The sequence below is a fragment of the Eptatretus burgeri genome, chromosome 1, assembly GCF_056783735.1.
Source record: "Eptatretus burgeri isolate ZD-2024b chromosome 1, Ebu_testis_v1, whole genome shotgun sequence".
In the NCBI taxonomy this organism is placed as follows: domain Eukaryota; kingdom Metazoa; phylum Chordata; class Myxini; order Myxiniformes; family Myxinidae; genus Eptatretus; species Eptatretus burgeri.
This window is the reverse complement of record NC_140961.1, coordinates 22,427,320-22,448,672: the sequence shown is the minus strand read 5'-3', so window position 1 is coordinate 22,448,672 and position 21,353 is coordinate 22,427,320. Positions and strand designations below refer to the sequence as shown.

Genomic DNA, 21,353 nt, shown 5'->3' with positions numbered 1-21,353 from the left:
TAAGAGGCGACCAGGGTTGGCGTCAGGAAGGGCATCCGGCCATAAAAAAAAACATTGCCTCAAGAAAAAAAAAGCCAAACCCCTGCACAGCAGGGAAAAATGGCTGTAAAAACGGTCATTTTTAAACAAGTCCAGTGGCACGGGCCTGACCTGTATGGTGAGGATAAATTTGTTGTCATGTTTGGGGGCCTCCACATAGAGATGGCTGCTTTAAGGTCTCTTGGAACCCTACTTCAAAGCAGTGGGTGGACAGGTGCTCTTGTGAAGTCTGGGGTGGCTTCTTCTGGAATGGCAGAGTCCTTTCTTTCTGCCTCAAGTGTCACAAGAACACGCCATATGCACCAAGTTACAGCGAGTTGCCTCTATATGCTCCAAAAGGAAGCATATGAGCATCATTGTGTAGAAGAGAATGAAGAAGCTCTGGATTTTGATGACTGGTGTGAGAAATGCAGAAAAGAGAGTCCTCAATTTCAATTCTGGGATCTTGTGTTGTCAATAGAATTAGTGACGTTCTCGTTGGTCAGGTCTTTCAGGGAGGCCAACTTCGGTTTGTATTGCGAAGCACTGGCTGCTCTTATCCCCTTGTTCTTTGCAAACAACAATGTGAACTATGCCAGATGGCTCCCCATCCATCTTAGAGACATGGTCACTTTGGAACACACTCACCCTGAGGTCTTTAATGAATTTCAACTGGGAAATTTTGTGGTACACAAGACTAACAGGGAGTTTTCTGGCTTGGCCATTGACCAAGCACATGAACAGGCCAATGCAGTAGTGAAATGTGATGGTGGTGCCATTGGGCTTGCTGAGGATCCAGCTGCACTGAGTCGGTGGATGGTGTCTGGACCAGAAGTTAGCGTGCTAATATCACAGTACGAGTTGGCTTCACTGGCCAAAGTGGCAAATGAAGATATCACACACCATGAGCAAACCAGCCTTTCTCAGAAATCCTTCTCTGACAAGGTCCAGAAATTGTTTGGTGAAATGAAGGATCTGGGCAATACTTTTCAGGAAGAATCAAAAGACCTGCTCACATTGGACTCAAAAACTATCGTGCATCCCAGTACTGCTGAACTTGTAAGGACTCACCTTGAGAAAGGTAAAGTTGCCTTCCGAGAATTTTTCAATGGTCTGGGTGATGGAGCTTCCTTCTATAAGCCCATCAAAAAGAACAAAGCAGACTTCTTTCGCCATGAGGCAGCTGCAACTTCTGGCGACATGAAGCAGCAGGTACTCAAAGATGATTTCCGTCTGTTCTCTCAACTCTTTATATCCTGCCAAGCATGAGAGTGTGACCTGCTTGAGTTTTTCCAACATGAAAACCAGTCTTTCCCTGCGGCGCTGAGTGACAGTGGGAAACTCCACACTGGTCAGAAGTCGCAACTTGCAAAAATTCTGGAAGCTACAGTTACTCCTCCCGACACTAGACCAGGATGTGATGCTGTTATCATTGATGGGTCCTCTCTTGTGTATTCATTGCCGCCAAAGACATCAAAGACCTTTGAGGAATATGCTGTCCTAGATGTGGTTCCAAAGATTCAGATGTACTCATCAAATTTCACGAAGACAGACATAGTTTTTGATGTTTATTGGACTTCCAGCCTGAAGGCTGAAACAAGATCAAAGAGAGGCAAAGTGGATCGATGCCGAGTGATGGAGAAAACCAAGCTGCCACCTAACTGGAGAAGTTTCCTGAGAGACAACAACAACAACAACAACAACAACAACAACAACAACAACAACAAGACAGAGCTCTTTGGGTTCCTTGCTGATAAGATAGTGACCATGTGTCCTGACAATGTCGTTGTTGTGACCAAAGGAGATCAGGCTCTTTCCAAAAGATCCATCAGTCTTGATGGCTTAAGTCCTTGCAACCATGAGGAAGCAGACTCCAGAATATTCACTCATGCTCTTCATGCAGCCAAGCAATTAAAGCATGTGACACAGATGTTCTCGTTGTTGCAGTCAGTGTTTTTGCTACCCTCCAAGACGCAGGCATGGAAATGTTGTGGGTTGAATTTGGCCAGGGTCAGTTCATTAAATGGTTGCCAATTCATGACATGGTGGCGAATCTTGGCCCAGACAAATCCAGTGGCATGCTGTTCTTTCACGCCTTCACTGGCTATGATATTCTGTCAGCTTTTCGCGGAAAAGGCAAAAAAAAACTGCATGGCAGGCATGGGAGGTTTACCCTCAAGTGACTCCCATCTTCAAGGAGTTAAGTCAGTACCCACCAGTCGTGGAAAATGCAGACTACAACGTCCTTCAGAAGTTTGTCATCACCATGTATGACGAACAGCACTATGGACAAAGTTGATGAGGCAAGACTGGACTTGTTCGCTCGGAAGCAAAGGTCTTATGATGCCATTCCACCGACAAGCGCAGCTCTCATACAGCATATCAAACGGTCTGCCTACCAAGCAGGCTGCATATGGGGCCAGGCAACAGTGTGCAAAATGCAAACTGAAAGCCCTGCTAACTGGGGGTGGCAGAAAGATGGTGAGGTCTGGCAAGTCTTTTGGACGATCCTTCCACCCATTGCCCAGAGTTGTCAGCAGTTAACAAAATGTGGCTGCAAGAAGGAATGCCGAGGGCGATGTAAATGCTATCGCTTCAGTCTCAAGTGTACACAGTTGTGTGCATGCAAATGTGAGGACTAATGATTGACTAATCCACCACGTGAATCAAAAGATAATAATTTCCTGCTGTATATGCTATATTATTCTTCATTTTTTCTTTTTGCAAAATGTAGTGCTAAAAGAGCCTGTCGTCATTTAATTCCGGCCATATCATCTTAGTTTTCAATAATTACGATTTTGTAAGTGCAGAAATGGATTTTTCTAACTCAAAAACATATTTCGATGCATAGAACGTTAAAATAGCATTATTCCATCAAAATTTAGCTCAAACACAGATTCAAACCACTTTAAATGGTGGCCATTTTGTTTTTCAACGTGGGTAACGTACTTTTCTGAGAGAATAGGTCCTGGAGCACATGTATACCAAATTTGGTGCTTGTACCACCAAGTGAAAGATTATTTCAGTAATCTGCTGCACTAATTTTGATGGCCAGGTTTGTGTAGTTAAATCACAGTAAGCGTGCAGACCAACACAATTCTCATTTCAGCTCGACCAAGACCTTTTGAAGACAGTAGTGTGGTCAGTGGACTGTGGTCTGTATGCAGGATAAATTTCTGACCCCACAGATAAGTACGCCATTTATCAGTTGTCCAGACATAGGCGAGCACTTCCTTCTCTACTGTAGAGTACTTGCGTTAGCATTGTGTGAACATTCGTGAGGCAAATGCTCCTGTTGCCTCTGTAGTCCTCATGAAGTTGAGCGAGCACTGCTCCGAGTCCATAATCAGATGCGTCTGTGGTCACAATGGTGGTCAGAGTATGGTCAAACAAAGCAAGTACAGGGCTGTTAGCAATCAATTTTTTTTACCCTGTAAAATTGAGTGTGCGCAGCCTCAGTCCAGGAGAAGTCAGCATCCTTGCGCAATAAGGCACAAAGTGGCTCCAGGACTGTCACATAATTTGGAATGAATTTGGAGGACCAAGAAGTCAAACCCAGAAAAGAACGCAGAGCAGATGCATCCTTTGGGGGTGGTGCTTGTGTTACTGCCACCACATGTTCGGTGTTTGAGCTCATGCCCTTTTCTGAGACCACGTGACCCAGAAAAGAAAGTTCAGCTTTCCTTAAATGACATTTGTCATTAGGAAGTTTTAAGCCTGCTTGATCAATACGATTCGAAACAGCTTGAAGACGTTCCTCGTGTTTCTCAGAGACGAAACATACACAATTATGTCATCTAGGTAACACTAGACGCCCTCCTGGCCAGCTAAGATCTGTGACATCATTCGCTGGAATGTACTGGGAGCAAAAGCAAGACCATAAGGCACACGGCAAAAACGGAAAAGTCCCTCGCGTGTTACAAAAGCCGTAAGGGCTCTGCTTTCCTCATGCAAGGGCACTTGATGGTATGCACTCTGAAAATCAAGAGTAGAGAACATTCTTGCTCCCCCAAGTTCTGTGAATACCTCCTCAATATGTGGGAGTGGATGACTGTCTATTACGATCGCCTTATTGGGTTCACGAAGATCCACGCAAAGTCTTGTACCTCCTGTTTTCTTATGGTCAATTCCACGTAAAATGTTACCCAAGCACCAAAAAATAAAAGTTCATTTCCCAAAATTTTTATGGCATTGAACAGGATATTATCCTCGTTTCCAAAATTGATTTACATTTTTCTGTGATCCTGCTGTCACGTGATTTGGCGGCCATCTTGTTTTTGTGCGAAATTCGATTCAAGGTGAGTGGTAAATCTGTCTTCTTTTATCTTCCAGAATAAGCATATTTTATCTGTGCAATACATCCATTCTGTGTTTTGAATAAAGCAGGAATATCGGTGAATTCCATGACGCTGATTTGATGTTATATAATTTACCAGTAGACACAACGTGGGTTCCAAAAACTTATGTCTGATTTGTGTTACGTTAGTTACGAAATTTCGATATTTTTCATTTTTACATCGCCACAGAAATGGTAATCCAGTGAAATGTTTTATTCTCTTTCTCGGGACTATATGATGTCCCTTCGGCAGAGTGGGGCCCATGTAATATATCAAGTCTGAATTTTATCAGCGTAACTGCCGTAACAATTCTGACTGTAACTGACGTAATATGAAGAAGCTACCTCAGTTACGTCGAAGAGTATGTACATTGACACCGCTAAATCTGCTCCCATTGGTTTCAGATGGCGATATCTGCTAAAGATCGCATGAAAAAAATAAATACTGTGCTAATATGACTGATGAAAAACGCAGTTTGGCGATCAGCAAGAATGCCGCCCAGCAGAGAAGATGGGAAAAATGGGATGAAAAGAAAAAGCAGCAGCAGAATGCTAGCGCCAAACTCCGCATGCAGAAAATGAGAGCCCGGAGGAAGGAAGCAGCGACTCAAGTGAACAAGCAGCGTCAGTGTCCGAAAAAGACCAACACGTTTGTTGCTGCCAATACCATGAAAACTTTGAACTGCTCCTCAATGGCATCCGGAAACATCTTCCAAATGTACCACCTGCAGAAACATTGATTGAACTGACCGTGTGTGGCTGGCACATGGATTGTTATACAGGGGAGTGTGATAACTGCAAAGAATTCAGCATGGTAGTTGATGATCTGATCGGTATAAGTGAACGTGGTGAAACTGTCATTGAATACTACCAGAGGAACGATCAATATCGGAAGGAGATCGTGGCTTCATCATTGGGTGAAGCAAAGGCAGCACTGGTGTAGCAGTTGGGCGTCATGAGGAGACATGGGGCGTTCCATGTCAAGTGTACACATTTTTCAGCGAAATTTTGACACATCATCTCAGATTTCACTCTTTTTTTGTGCAAGTGTTTGTATCCACGGTAAAACATTGTGTCAATTTTCAGACCTGGGGCCTATCGGGGCCCATTTTATGGCCCCCCCAAATTTGGGCACCCCCGGTTGACTCACAATCTTCCAGTGGCCATATCACAGGTTGTCGTGGTCTAATTTGGATGATCTTGGTATCAAAATGCTCGTAAAAGCGAGATCTTTCGAATCGTGCAAAGTAAAATCATTCCGAAACAGTAATTCAAAAAGTTATAGTTTGGGGCGCCCTTTGACCTTGGGCCCCCGCCCCCCAGCCAAACCGATGATCCCGATTTTTTTCGTGTGAGAATACCCCTTCATATACGCCAACACCTCAGCATAAATGAAAATGGGATCTCAATGGGTTCAAGTATGATGATGGTTTTTATTGTTCGGGGTCCACATATCACGAATTCTTGATTCGACATTGGGCGACGTTTGCCGTCATCGTTCCAATGAAGTCACCTGCTGGCAGGCGATTTTATGTCTGAAATTGACAATCACCATCTCTGGACCATTATATATACATATACATATTGCATCATTTGCGAAAAATTATTCTGCCTATTGTGTCAATTGATTTTTTAAGTGTACATTTTTTGTATAACCATCATCAAATTAAGTTATAAATGGGCTAATCTCAGTTTTTGCATATTTTGCAGTAAGCATGGCGACTGAAGATCGAAAGGAGTTCCGAAAATACTGTTGCGATCCGTTCAGCTGCCATAAAACGAAACAACGAAAAGATGTTCGCAATGTTCCAAATGATATGTTGATGAAATTTTCTTCAAAAGGTGAAAAAAGATGACAGACTTTGTACTTCGTGCAGAAAAAAACTCTCAGTTGACACCAGAGCATATTGAAGAATCATCTTCGACCAGTTCAAAATTATCGTCAGAAGGTACTATCGAAGGCATTGCAGAATCTATTTCGACAGATGAGGACGAGGAGGTTTTTGAGCGAGAAGCAGAAGTTGACCTATCAAACCAGTCGTTATTGATGATCGGCGAAAGCCCATTCGACAAACGAAAGGTGGAAAGGAACCCAGGGTACATTCCTGACAAGCGAAATAAAGTGGAAGATTTTGTGCGAAAGAAATTAGAACTAGTTGCTGGACCAAGCACTGCAGAGAAAACACAAAATACAGCATCAAAATGTGATGAAAACTGCATGCCAGAGGTGATCAAAAGCTTGAAAGAAAAATACGTTGTTTCGAGCCGTTCAGAGCAAATACGTATCCTGACAATATTTGCTAGGAATATGAGCATCAGAGGGATGATGAGTGAATTCAGTTGCTCCAAAAGAATGGCTGTGCAAGCCAAAAATTTAGAGAAAGAAAATGGTATGCTATTGTCTCCAAATCCCAAACAGGGTAAAATATTGCCTTACGAAGTGAAATCCGCCGTAACCGAATTTTCCCGAAATGATGAAGTAAGCCGAATAATGCCGGGAAAAAAGGACTGAGTGGTGGTCAGGAATGAACATGGAAAAGACAAAATTCAAAAGCGCCTGGTACTAAACAATCTCAAGGAACTGTTTCAGAAATTCAAAGAGAAGAACCCTGGCTTTCAAGTTGGATTCACGAAGTTCGCCATGCTCCGTCCCTCGGAATGTGTCCTGGCCGGTTCAGGCGGTACACACAGTGTATGTGTATGTACGATACATCAAAATGTGAAACTCATGATGTTTGGTTCCAAAATGCCACAGATAGCCGAACTTCCAAGCTATCATCATGTGATAGCACGCATAGTTTGTAACTCAGCACAACCGGCAGGTTATTTCAGAACTTGTGAAAGTTTCCCATCAATTGAAGACTTCAAAACCGAGCTACTGATATGAGTGCTTATGAACTAGAGGATATTGATGAAATTCAGTTTAAACGGTGGACATTCATCAACAGATCTGAACTGAGCTCCATGGTCCTGCCTTTGGAAGAAATCATTTATCAATTCTGTGAACGCGCGGTGAAATTAGTGAGACACGACTTCATTGCCAAGGCCCAATCTCAGTTTCTGAAAAAAATCAGAAAGACGAAATCGGTGAAGGAGAATTTGTCATTATTGGAGACTTCTCAGAGAACTATTCGTTTGTCGAACAGGATGTGGCCAAAGGATTCCATTGGAACTGCTCTCAAGCGACAATTCACCCCTGGGTTTACTATTTCAAATTGGACGATGGCAAATTAAACCACGATTCGTTCACGATTATATCAGAATGCAATACTCATGACGTTGTCTCAGTCCACCTCTTCCAAAGAATGCTCATTGAATACTTGAAATCTAGCTTTGTAAATGTAAAGAAACTTTACTATTTCTCAGACGGTTGCACTGGCCAATATAAGAATTGCAAAGCCTTCATAAACCTATGTCGTCACAAATCAGAGTACAGTAATCCCCCGCTATATCGCGGTTCACCTATCGCGCCGCCGGTTCATCGTGGGTTTTCCCTTGGAACCTAACTAATTTTTTCTGCGGATTCCCCTGGTATATCGCAGTAATAATATATAAAATATAAATTATAACGCGTGGCGCTCGACCAGTCACACAATGCACGAGACAAAGTTTCGCTTGTGAACTTCGAATATTTTCTACGTTTTTTCTCCAAGCCCTACGATGCCGCCCAAATGCCCTGCACCTTCTAAGGCTTCTGGCAAGGAACCGAAGCGCCAGAGGAATGTTCTGACACTCCAGGAGAAGGTTAAGGTGCTCGATATGCTTCGGGAAGGAAAAAGGTTTGCCGCGGTTGGACGAGCACTGCCAAACCGACCAGACCAGACGAGTCGATCTCCGGCACCTCAAACCCGATCACTGCCAAGCCGACCAGACCAGACGAGTCGATCTCCGGCACCTCGAATAGATCACTGCCAAGCCGACCAGACCAGACGAGTCGATCTCCGGCACCTCGAATAGATCACTGCCAAGCCGACCAGACCAGACGAGTCGATCTCCGGCACCTCAAACCCGATCTTGCAACGTTACTGAGTTTACCATACTGAGTTTAAAATGTGTTTTCACTGTTTTTAATTCCATTATTATTATTTTCTGTACATTTTTATGCTTACAAATGTTTTCTTTATGTGTTTAATTGAGTTTAAAATGAGTTTTGGGGAGGCATCCATTCATCGCGGATTTTCACTTATCGCGGGGGGGGGGGGGGGGGGCTTGGAACGTAACCCCCGCGATAAACGGGGAATTACTGTATAGTAATAATGGTATTGACGCAGAATGGCATTTTTTGCCACAAGTCATGGCAAGGGCCCTTCAGATGGTGTGGGAGGTACAGTCAAACGAGAAGCAACATGTGAGAGCCTGCGGAGACGTTACGACAGTCAAATTATTTCTCCAAAAGATCTTTTCGCCTTTGCTGAAAATGGTTTGAATGAAATGAAGTTCGGTTACGGGATCCATGAGGCGTATGACGAGGAAGAACGAAATCTGGAAGAAAGGTTAAAAACGGTCAAAACCATAGCTGGAACTCAAAAACTTCATGCTTTCATCCCTATTTCTGAAACTGCTATTCAAGTACGCGAATTCAGCCTTAGCGAGGAACACCGTATCAAGTCAGCTATTTCAAAATCTACACCAACTTTTAATGGGAAACTCTCAGGTTATGTCACAGTGCACTATGATGGAAAATGGTGGCTTGCCTGCATCATGGAAGCCTTTCAGGACACTCATGAAGTGAAAGTGAATTTTCTTCATCCAAAGGGGCCCACAAATATTTTACTTTTTCCTGACACTGAAGATCACTGCATTTTAGACATTTCTGATATACTTCTTTCCATAGAACCAAAAACTGCTACAGGTAGAACCTACACAATCAGTAAAAAAGAAACACAGTTGTCAAATAAAACACTGGTTGGCAAAAAATTTTGACTATAATATGCTAGGAAAAACTCTTACTCAGCCTAGTATCGCTTCCAGTTCCTGCATGTGCATGTGGAAAATTTACGTACAATATACTGATATAGTGTATTGGAAATCTTGTGTTCAAATATTGTGCTATGTATTGTGGCGTATTGTGTGTCCAGCACCCGAGTCCCCAAACAATAAAACCATCATCACACTTGAACCCATTGAGATCCCATTTTAATTTATGCTGAGGTATTGGAGTATATGAAGGGGTTTTCTCGGTTTGGCTGGGGAGCGGGGGCCCAAGGTCAAAGGGCACCCCAAACTATAACTTTTTGAATTACTGTTTGAGTGATTTTACTTTAAGCGTTTCGAAAGATCTCGCTTTTACGAGCATTTTGATCCCAAGATCAGCCAAATCGGACGACTACAACCTGTGATATGGCCTCTGGAAGATTGTGGGGGCAGCCGGGGGCGCCCAAATTTGGGGGTCCCCTAAAATGGGCCCCGATGGGCCCACAGGTCTAAAAGTTGGTATTTTGAGTTTTTTCACCCAAATGAATAAATGACCAACATCTTCGTCTTCTTCTTTCGGCTGGTCCCGTTCGGGGTCGCCACAGCGGATCATCCATATGATCCGCATAGTGATTTTGGCACATGTTTTACGCCGGATGCCTCTTACAGCACAGGGATACGAATAAATGACCAACATATGGGGAGAAAATGAGGTATTAGTGTTGGGAGGGTGTGTACACTTGACATGGAATGCTCCACATCTTCTGAGCTAAAACCCAGTTGCGAGCGATAAAGGTACTGAAGGGCAGCTGATGGAAGGGGAGGCGCTGTTGCAGGAGGACTTCTCTGAAAATTGTAACATCAAACAGCAGAACGAGGTTATGTCAGCACACTGGGTGTCTACTGGTGTGATGCTCTTCACCACAGTCCTAAATACCACGGATGGTACTAAATCATTCATGATGGTCAGTGACGAACTTCACCAAGACAAATATGCAGTGGCTACATTCAACCGGAAAATCTTAGAACTGGCTAATGCTGATGGAAGAATCAAACACCTGCACATGTTCACCGATGGCGCAGGAAGCCAATTTAAAAAGTGGTTCACCCTGAGTCTCCTGAATTGGCCTTCAAAAATGCACGAGGAGTTGGAGAAGGTAGACTGGTTTTTCTTCGGCACTGCACATGGTAAAGGGCCCGACGATGGTGTAGCTGGGACAGTAAAGCGAGCCGTCTGGAGGAGAACCCTACAAGGCAGAACTGTTGCTGGTAACGCTGCTGAATTTGCAGAAGTCACGGAGGAGGCATGTCCGAATGTGACTGTCGTGTATGTGCCTGCAAGCGAGGTGGCAGAGGTGAAAACGCAGCTTGATGAACTATGGGATCACCATAAGCCCACCGCCATCCCAAAGTTGAGAGCCCATCATTTTTTCTATCCTGATGCTGACTCTCTGGGCTCACTGCAAGTGGCGATTGTTAGTCCATTCGCCGCCGTATCAAGTCGCACAGAACCAGCCATCGAGGCAGTTCCATCGCCCACGCCATCTCAGTCGGTAGTCCCACCGCCCACACCATCTCAGTCGGTAGCGGCCCCAGATGTGCCATCCCTAGACAATGTGGAGAAAGTGGTTATCGAATCGGAGGCATACTATGCCGTTGACTTCATCGATCGATTTTACATTGACCGCACCCTCAGGAGAAGTGACCGTGATGGTTTCTGGGACATGAAGTTTTTGCACCAGGCCACAGTGGGTGGGGTTACATCTTTCAAGTGGCCCACAGCCGATGACCTTGACACTGTCCACGAATCTGTCATTTTCTACGGACCGGTTGCTCTACAAGGGGTGGTAACATTCAAAGTCCCATCCCTGGAGGACATAAAGAGCGCTTTTGAGAGGATATAACTTTTGATTGCTAGTTTGCCGCAAGTTGTTTGATTCAATCTTTTTCTATGCTGTTTGGATTTCTTGCACACATTTATTAGTTCAAAACACATTTTGTTGGCCTCGAATCTACTCTCAAACAGTGAGCAGATGCCCAGTTATGTACCAGGAAGCTCAGGACTGTGAAATGAATTTCGTTTACTTGTTAATTTGTTAAAGTCAGGTCGTGTTTATGATCATATAGTAATCATACAGTAATCTGAAATTTAAAGTTCATCGCAGGAGTTATGTCAGTTACGTTCTGTTGTTACGTGACCAATGTCACGTGACGCTCCACAGCGGGTATCGATCAATTTAAGTTGATGGCTGTATGTTGTTAGAGAACATTATAATAGCACTGTCCCTGCCACTGATGATCAGTTGCCTCCAATTCAGAGAATTTGACCATGTTTTTGGGATACCCCATGCGGGGTGATATTGTTGTGGGCCGGAGTTCAGTGGCGATAAATGACTAAGTGGATCAGTGGAGTTGTCTCCCACCAAACACCCGGAATTTAGGTCGTGATTCTCGGACAACTCCGAAAGGTCACGGGTCACAGAGGACCGTGGTCACCAATATTTTGATGGCGTGAGGTAGGGTCCACTTGTCTAATTCCAATTTACCTAAGTGCCCACGCCATCTAACTACCGGGGAAACCACACCCTCAGCCGACTTTGTCCGAATCAGATCCGGCGTAACCGAGCGGAAGTTACCAAAGCCGCGCCGGACCAAATGACAACTTAACAGCCCAAACGGCCTTACTATTTCTCAATATGCACCTTGCTAGGCCAATGAAGGAAAGCACAGAAAACGAGCTGGTACATTTAACAGGGGTTTTATTTATAACAATAATCAGGGAGGGGGGGGGGCACAAAAAGAGCAGAGCTATCATGCATAAAAGAAGAAATGCAAACCATGTACAATGAACAACACTTAACAATTTCTACTTGTACAGACTGTCGACACACACACACACACACACACACACACACACACACACACACACACACACACACACACACACACACACACACACACACACACACACACACACACACACACACACACACACACACACACACACACACACACACACACACACACACGGCATGTATTTGCACCTGCCCGCCTCGTGCGGTCTGCTCAAGCTTGTCCGGTGGCGGTACTCGAATCCACCGCCAACAACGCAGCACCAAGCACCAGGGACGAGGGAAAGAGCATCGGACGTCAGCCAGCACGAAGGCGGACAAGCGAGAGATGATAAGCCGACCGGCGATCGAGCCCGAAACAGCTTCCTTGATTAGGCCACACTAGGCGAGGCAGACGCACAGCCGATCACTCCACCACTCTTGAGGTCCAAGGGATTTCTTTCCTCGCCACTCGCCTCCTGATTGGAAGGTTGCATTGCGCGATCCGCTGGTCGTCCCTCATTGGACAGGCCCACATTAGGCGGGGAAACTCCCACCTTTCTGGGGCGGAGTCGGAGCTGAGGTGATTGTAACTCCGCCTACCTACTCACCTAAGGCCACGTGTGTAATGATGATGGTCTGCTGTTGTTGTTGTTGTAGTTGTAGATGTAATAAAAACCTAACTAAAACGAGAGGGGGAGGACTCGGGAGAGTGCAAAACCTCCGCCGCCAATTCTGCTGGGTCACTCAAGTGAACCTTATATCTTATTCATTAAATATGATGTCAACAGTGCTGACAGTTATAGTTCTTTTCTCCATTTTTTTCGGGGGGAGGGGGAGTTGGAAATCACTTAAAACATGTAAAAATGCAAAAAAAAAATTCCTCACAATTTTTTTTGGGGGGGTAACAATTTCTTTTGGGGGGTTGGAAATCACTTAAAGCATGTAGAAATGCAAAAAAAAAAATTCCTCTCAATTTTTTTGGGGGGTAACAATTTCTTTGGGGGGGTAACAATTTCTTTTGGGGGTTGGAAATCACTTAAAATATGTAGAAATGCAAAAAAAAAAATTCTTTTTTTTTGGGGGGGGGGTAACAATTTCTTTTGGGGGTTGGAAATCACTTAAAATATGTAGAAATGCAAAAAAAAAAATTCTTTTTTTTTGGGGGGGGGGGGGGTAACAATTTCTTTTGGGGGTTGGAAATCACTTAAAATATGTAGAAATGCAAAAAAAAATTCTTTTTTTGGGGGGGGGTAACAATTTCTTTTGGGGGGTTGGAAATCACTTAAAATATGTAGAAATGCAAAAAAAAAAAATCTTTTTTTTGGGGGGTGGTAACAATTTCTTTTGGGGGGTTGGAAATCACTTAAAATATGTAGAAATGCAAAAAAAAAAAATTCTTTTTTTGGGGGGGGTAAAAAAATTTGGGGGGGGGTTGGAAATCACTTAAAACATGTAGAAATGCAAAAATATATATATTTTCTCCAACAATTTTTTGTTTTGGGGGGGGGGACCAAGTCCAAAATTTAATGGCATGATCCTTGGACCATACCTAACCCCCTCCCCACCAAGTTTTGTCGAAATCCGTCGAGGAGTTTTTCCGTAACACTGTTCACAAACAAACAAAAACAGAAAGGGGTGAAAACAGTAACCTCCATCCATCTTCGAAGATGGCGAAGGTTAAAAATAACTTGTAGCACACACATGAAATTCCCATTAGACATAGAGGATGGATTCCAACTATAAACACATACTTATTGAAATAACTGAACTACGGGGACTCTGGCTGTTTGTGTGCAAAAGGTTTCCAGATTCGTAACAATATTTCTTGTTACGTCAGTTACGACGAGTTGAATTTTGAATACAAAAGATATGGAATGTTGGAATCCAGCAAGTTTTGGCATATTTGATGAGCCTGCACCCACTGACAATATGAGCAAAACATTTTAATTTAAAGACTTCCCATTACGTCGAAATTTTGCGAAAATTACTTCGAAATCAGTCCAAACGTTACGTCAGTAACGGTGGAATTGGCCTTATGCGTGACGACGATAAATGAAATTCATTCGGAAGAGTCAATTCTCTCAATGATACCCGCTTCTTCAAGCGTTTCCACTTCTTGCGAGACAGTATCACGGACAGCAAAAGGTAAACGGCGAAGAAGGGTTTTTTTTTTCCCACGAGCTGATCTCGTATCATTTCATCAGAGAGGTCACGAAACTCGCAATGAACCGCAATCTCACGTAAAGCAGCAACGAACTGAGCAGTGGATTCACCCGACCTCTGTGCTCGTTGATGAAACTTGTATCGTTTGAAAACAACGTTCATCTTTGGCATGAAAAAGGCTGTTAATGTACTGACAGCAGGAGAGTACGTGTCCCCATCAAGTGGGAGGGGATAGATTATAGAATAAACGCTGCCCTTCATTTCTGAGGTGGTGTATAAGCAATGTGCGCTTCCTCGCATCAAAAAGTGCGTCGTCATTTACCGCTAGCACGAAGTTCTCGAACTTGCGAATCCATGAGGTAAAAGGTATCGAAGGCTCACCCGGACTTGGTTAGAATGCAGCAGGTGGTGTAAGAGCAAGGTGATCCCATCCTCAACGCCAATATGTCGTGAGGTAAAATCAGCCCACACGAAGGATCTTTACCTCAACCGTTTTTTAATGGCGGCGACATATCCTGCCCTTCCTCACTCGACAGCTCTCTGACGTCACTCTCGGTTCCGCCTCGTCACTTCCGGTTCATTAATATTCATGTGACTCCCAATACCACACGCACACGCACACGCACACGCACACGCACACGCACACGCACACGCACACACCTCTGCATGGCCCAAGGAAGTTTTTCAACAAATCCTAATTCAGAACTCGCAACGATTACAAATATCTCTCCATAATCAATAAACACAGCTCGGTACTTGTACTTGTACAACAGGTTACCAAGACGACTAACCTACTCACCTGAGGCGCTTCCAACTACAGGCCTTGAATTCGAACCTCGGCCTGCTGTTCGTAAAGTCGTCCTTTCGGCGGCAGCAGGACCGGAAGGAGCGGACAGTACTCGTGTCCGGGTGAAGGAGACCGGGTCGTCACCCGGGAGACGGCAGGGGGCGCCACGAGCCTGCGAGTTGTGGTGATTTAAAATCGAACCGTTTACAATCTTTGGGTTTATCTCTTACATTCCTCGGTTCTGATCAGATATTCAGGGTGGTCGGTGTTCACCTGGGAACTGTTCATGTACCTTCCCAAGAAGCAAGAGCGAAGAGAGGGAGGAATCATGCGCCGGAAACAGGTAACTTCACACCTGGCTCGCTGGACGGCCATACTGGGTGCTGCTGGTGCCTTTATCTTTGACCGTGGAAGGATTTTCCCAACGAAAACCATCTTTGTCAGGGAATTGAGGGTCGGACACCAAAATCCCGCCATATTTGCGGACGTAATAAGTGTACGTCCCTTGATCGTGTGAAATTGTGCGTTTTCCGTGTGAATCCTCGACGGCCGGCTCGGATGTTCAGAGATTAATGTTCTCTGGAAACCGGATCAAGCACTTAATATAAAGAAACCACATCGATTCGGAACTTTGGGATGATCGATTATTATTGGCGATTATCAAGGATTCGACCAATAAATGATGGATCTGTAGATCCACACATGATATTGGGAACATGTACCATACTCTGTACAGGGGGTTGCTGCTGCCAAGCCGGGTTCTTGGCACGTGTTGTCCTTTGTGGTTTGGTAATGCTGGGTGGTTTGGTTGTGGTGGGTGGTTCGATTATGGTGGGTGGTTTGGTTGTGGTGGGTGGTTTGGTTATGCTATTGGTTTGGTTGTGTTGGGTGGTTTAGTTGTGCTGAGTGGTTTTCTTGTGCTGAGTGGTTTTCTTGTGCTGGGTGGTTTGGTTGTGTTGGGTGGTTTGGTTATGTCGGGTGGTTTGGTTATGCTAGTGGTTTGGTTATGTCGGGTGGTTTGGTTGTGTTGGGTGTTTCGGTTGTGTTGGGTGGTTTACCATTGCCTTCCCAGCAGTAGTTCTGGTAGGGATTTGTAATTTGTTCATGGTGCCGGTGACTCTTCGTAAAGGACATCGTGGGATATTTTATGACTGTACGCCCAGTTTAAGGTCCATCCGAGGGACGACACACACATCGATTCATCACCCTGCCTATGAAACACCAAGATGATAGTTTACAGCTGGATCCATCGGGATTCAAACCCAGGCTTGACAGCTTGGTGGTGAATGTGCGTACCTATAGGAATCTCGGTTATCGTATAAAAAATGGCCGAATTTTCATGTACTCACACCATGCAGACCGCACACCACACAAATCGCCATTAATCTGACCCTCCCCCTCCCCCCCCCCATGGTCCTCACAAAACCAGAACCCTGTTCACCTCTTAGGATCCTTTTCAATCACATGGAGTACCACCTGTGAATACCTTTTGTGATACAACAAACCCCCAACTCAGATCAATCTGAATAACGAGGAACTGAAGTATCTGGGATCGATTCCGAGAATCATCCTGATGTCACCAGGAGGGTGCTGCATCAACGAGCACGTCGTCCTTGGAACGAATTGTAAGCCGGCTGTCCTGTTTCCAATAAAAAGAGCAGGCCATTGTGTGGGGTTACCCTAGCCAAATCCCAGCCGACCTACAGGTGGGATACTATGTCAGTGGGGCACTGCTTCGCCAGAAATTATACAGCGAGGTGCTGCATCCGTATGAATGAAATAGCACCTGGCTGCTGGTTGCATCCGTTCTGTGTGTGAGTATGTTGACGACGCACTCTTTTCCTTTCCAAAATTAGGTCCACAGTTTAGAATTGGACTCGGCCCACAACAGCCTTCCAGCACTTCGCACCATCATGGAATCGGCATTCTTTCGGAGACAACATTGAGCAGGCCGTCTCCATGGCAATGAGCTCAGGTTGTAAAATATCCCCAGGAATTTATCGAAATGTAGGCACTTGGGCCTGTGCCCAATGAATCTTGCTTGCACCTCTTTGACTGCGCAACTCCATCTCGCCCTCCCCTCCCAATGGACATCAGGGTTTCGCTGCTGGTTGTTTTAAGCAAACACTTGGACGTGGTCGTGGAGTCCCATCTCATCGCACCAGGGTGTGTAGATGTTCTACCAAGCATGCAGCCTTGGGAATCGAACCCACACCAGTGAAGGAAATGGATTGAGACCGAACCCCGTTCATCAGGGGGCTGCTCAAACACCAAGACGTGCCATATCGTAAGGCCGATCTGAGGTCGTCGATAAGCGAAGTGGCATCTACTTAAATATCACTGGATTTATTTACTTGAATATCAGAGCACATCATCGATTAGAGATTGTTGGCTGGATTTTGCTATGGGGGAGGAGGTGGGGTTGGGATTGGAGTGGGAAACCCATCCAACAGCAGGAAGTTACTGAGTGAAACAAAGAATCTCATTATTGTTTGGAAAACTTCCGAATGTAGAGTGCTGTCCAGAAACATCAACAGCATTTTAAAAGAACCACTTTATTGCACATCATCATCCATGGATTTCACAGAAATATTTACTCCCTCGACTCAAAAATAAAAAACATGATCGACATTTCTGTTCCATCCTCAGACCACTTCCCCATCTCAAGATGGTCAAGGAAAACGTGCACCTGCTGCTCACACGGCTTGTCTGAGTTTCACCTTCAACACCTCTTAATAGTCCAATAAAAATCCCTCGATGGTATTGCAAAAGTACATGTGCAAAAGAACAGCAATTACGTCGTACATTCAATTTTGTCCGATATCTGAGACCAACAGTCACCTCGGTGACTGCAGGACATTGTAGGCCATGGAATAGTCGGTGAGGGTGGCTTTCAGGATCGAGAATGCATTGAAAACTGAAAGCCGGTTCTTGAGTCGGTGAAGATCTGCACTCTTCCAAGGGTGCTCGGTGATGCATCATTTGAAGTCGAGCAGAATGACATACCTGGCTATAGCGGCATATAGGTGAGCGGTACCCAGGGCGAGGCTGTAAACGGGACTGCTCACAGGGCTCGACAGGCTGAACATCTGAACAGAGTACATCATGGAGACCGTGAACGGGCGAAACATAGGTCACACCCCAAACATACCGCAAAAAGTCAAAAGCACCGCAGAGATGCAAAACAAATCGACAATAAAGTGGAACCCACATGTAGACAACGGGTTTGCCGTTTGTCCCACAGGCGAACAACGCCATAGTACGCAGAGCCGCTCACAAGCAGATTGTTTCTGTCCGACTGTACACAATAGAGTGCACTGTCGTGTGGTTCTTCCCATCTCTGCACACACTGACTGGACAACACAGACACACCATGGCGTGAAGGTATGAAACCGAGAACCCTCGGACACAAAAAAACGACGTGCAGCTAGACAGGATTGGTCGAATACCAGCATCATGGTGCCTGTTTGAACAGTCTTACAACACGTGCATAATGGTCTAAAATTAAATTTCAAAAAGACCCAAATTGGTCAATTTATCAGGTATTACAGTATTTACTTGAAATTCACGTGACCTGAACGGCCTATTCAATCTAGTGTTTTGATGAAGGCCTCCTTCAATATGGTCCACCCTGATCTACTGAATGCAATTGGAGGCCATTTAAGGACTAGTTTACCTCCAATAAAAAAAAGTTTATATTAACTATTACCTCGCTAGTTTCACGACCACCACCAATCTAAGTTCTAACGATCATTGGAGTCAACAGGATGTAAAGCTCAAAAGGTGAGGTATTTACCTCCGCCACCAAAGGTGGACAGCGGGTATATCTTCACCCCTGTCTGTCTGTGAGCAGGATATCTCAAAACGTTATGGACGGATTCGGACGAAATTTGGTGGATGAGTTAGGTGTGTGACAAGGATGAATTAATTAGATTTTGGTTCAGGTCCAGATCCAGATCCAGATCTGGCCTATCAGTGGGATACACAACATAAACTATTCAGCCTGGCGGAGGTCTGCTCTCTGCCATGTCATTCTCGCTGTCTTTGAGATCAGTGGCTGGGTTTGATTCCTTTCCCTTGTTCCCTCATTTTTGTACTTTCACAAGCAGGTCGTTTGTCCTTGAGAGGACATTAAAATGGCTCTCCCAGCCATAGATGTTAAAGATCCCATGGTACTTTTTGAAAAGGAAGGCCACAGCATACAGGAACCCCCAACACAAGTTCTATATTATTAGGTAGATTTACAGGGAGGGGGACTTGATAAGTGCTACAGTTGTATCCATGGAATGATGCAACAATGTCATCAATTCTGGTATATCATACCCCCCATACATTGTAATACTTTCCCATTTTCCTTTCCAAATCAACCCTCCTGTTCCACGTCAAATGGTCTGACTCAGCATCACAAACATGTCGTAAACTCGTTGTACCTCGCCCACCCGTTGCACGACAAGTGGAAATGAGAAACCCAAAGGAAATTGTGAAAATTTGAACACTCCCTTTTATGTCATTAGGGAAAGTTTGGGTGGGAAAAAGGGTTGCCTAGATGGGAAAATTCTAGATAATGGTAACATCATGTGTCTTACCATACAAATACGAGTCAAGCTACAAAAATTGTACTGAAAAACCATTAAAACACACACACACACACACACACACACACACACACACACACACACACACACACACACACACACACACACACACACACACACACACACACACACACACACACCTTCAGGAATGGGTGAAGCCTAAAGGGTTCGGCGAATAGTCTCGTCCATTCACAAACATACACAGTCCAAGTGTATAATTCTGACCAAGAAAATGAGGAATGCTTTGGTATTTTCTAAGGTCACCTGGTGTCACTCGAAAGGTCCTTCAAGAATCCAGCTCTTCACCACCATCTGGTGTGTCCACCATCCCTGTACTCCCGAGCCTTTCTCCACTCGCTGAACCCTCGCCCCCTTTTTCTGCCCGATCCCTGTTGTACAGTGCGGTGCGAGTCTGCGATAATGTCCGTCTGTTCGCCTCCGCCCGATGTCTGGGGACTGACATTTATCCCTCTGTGGTTTAGCTCTTCCAAGAGCCTTGCCTCCTGCTTTAAAAAAAAAACAAAAAAAACAGTCAAGTGGAGATCGGCGATGATCATGCCTCCGATGCTCCATCAGCAAATATTCAGGGCCAAAGAGCCGATGTTTTTCATCCCCAGTTCAGAGTGGAGTGGATTTCGCTTCATCCTCCACTAACCACCCCACCGATCCACCAGAACTCCCTGGCAAACCCGCTACGAAATAAAACAATAATATTTTGGTCATCCATTTTGGTGGAAGTAAACAGTTTGCACATCTGATGGAAACAACATGCTCGTACGAGCAGTCACACCAAATCGAATTGCGAGCTGCCATGAAATGAACATCTTCAGTCTGCTGGGTAAAGCGAAAAAGCGTTTTGTGGACCATGAGTAGAACTAGGTTGAAGTGCTCTATCAGCCCCCTGATCCTCCCCTGCTCCTCCAGGATGTGTATGTGTTCTCCCATGAACCCCTCCTGGTTAAACTCCCAAAATCAAACCTTACAGCACAACCTCACTCTTCTGTTTGTCTTTTCTCCTGAAAGTGGAATTGCCTTCCTGAGAGTCTTCAATTCCATTCTTCCCTCCAGAGCTTCAAGCAAGCGATGCACCATCACCTCATGCACCCCATCCCTACCTGCAATCTTTTCTACCCACATTAACCCTACACGACCATCTCACGTCCCCGTGAATCCACCCTAACCAAACCCCCTTACCTGCAAGTTGAAGTGTCTGTGTCTCTCTTTCTCTTTCTCTTTCTCTCTCTTTCTCTCTCTTTCTCTCTTTTTCTCTTTCTCCTTTTCCCCATTTATTCATTCCCTTGCTTATTGCATCCCACTGTCAGTTCATACCCTCCATCACCTCGCTCTTTCATCAGCCTCGATCTTCTAAAGTAAGACAAAGAGTGGACATTGTGTGGAAGCCTCAACAATGGAATGTACCTCCTTTTTCACACAAGTACAAGTCTCAGTTTTCTTGGTTTCAACAAACACCGCAAGACGTTCGATCCACGGTCCGACTTCTTCTTCATTTGCATCTTCTATTGCTCAAGCCATCTCAAGAGGTCGTTGTGTGAAAAGTTCCACATCCCATTGGTGTTAAACAAGTCTTTTTTGTTGTTTTGGGGTCAAATCATACCTATACCCTCTGCTCCTCGAATGTCAAGAGCTCCATGGAAAGAAGCCTTCTTTGGACTATCTTACGATCCATGCTCTTTCTCAGGGACAAA

The 21,353-nt window shown here is 44.8% G+C and overlaps 2 protein-coding genes across 16 annotated transcripts in view; both read right to left on the bottom strand.

The window, feature by feature from the left end:
- Nucleotides 1–15,193, bottom strand: part of POLL (DNA polymerase lambda) — a 97,763-nt gene extending 82,570 nt beyond the window's left edge. For 4 of the 8 annotated variants that reach the window (XM_085874726.1, XM_085874775.1, XM_085874781.1 and 1 more), the window contains exon 1: nucleotides 15,065–15,193. The gene's annotated coding sequence lies outside the window, so the exon portion shown is untranslated. Of the gene's footprint in view, nucleotides 1–14,587; nucleotides 14,828–15,056 lie in introns of those variants that run through there. The other 4 variants (XM_085874765.1, XM_085874746.1, XM_085874755.1 and 1 more) reach the window with 4 other exon arrangements.
- A 2,398-nt stretch (nucleotides 15,194–17,591) lies between these two features.
- The window catches only part of FBXW4 (F-box and WD repeat domain containing 4), a 112,158-nt gene continuing 108,396 nt past the window's right edge, over nucleotides 17,592–21,353 (bottom strand). For 7 of the 8 annotated variants that reach the window (XM_085874863.1, XM_085874831.1, XM_085874854.1 and 4 more), the window contains 2 exons: nucleotides 18,264–18,405; nucleotides 17,592–18,141 (listed from right to left, as the gene is read on the bottom strand). In XM_085874863.1, the coding sequence (XP_085730989.1) occupies nucleotides 18,031–18,141; nucleotides 18,264–18,405 (253 nt within the window). In that variant the 3' untranslated portion in view covers nucleotides 17,592–18,030. The remainder of the gene's footprint in view (nucleotides 18,142–18,263; nucleotides 18,406–21,353) is intronic. The other variant, XR_015056462.1, reaches the window with a different exon arrangement.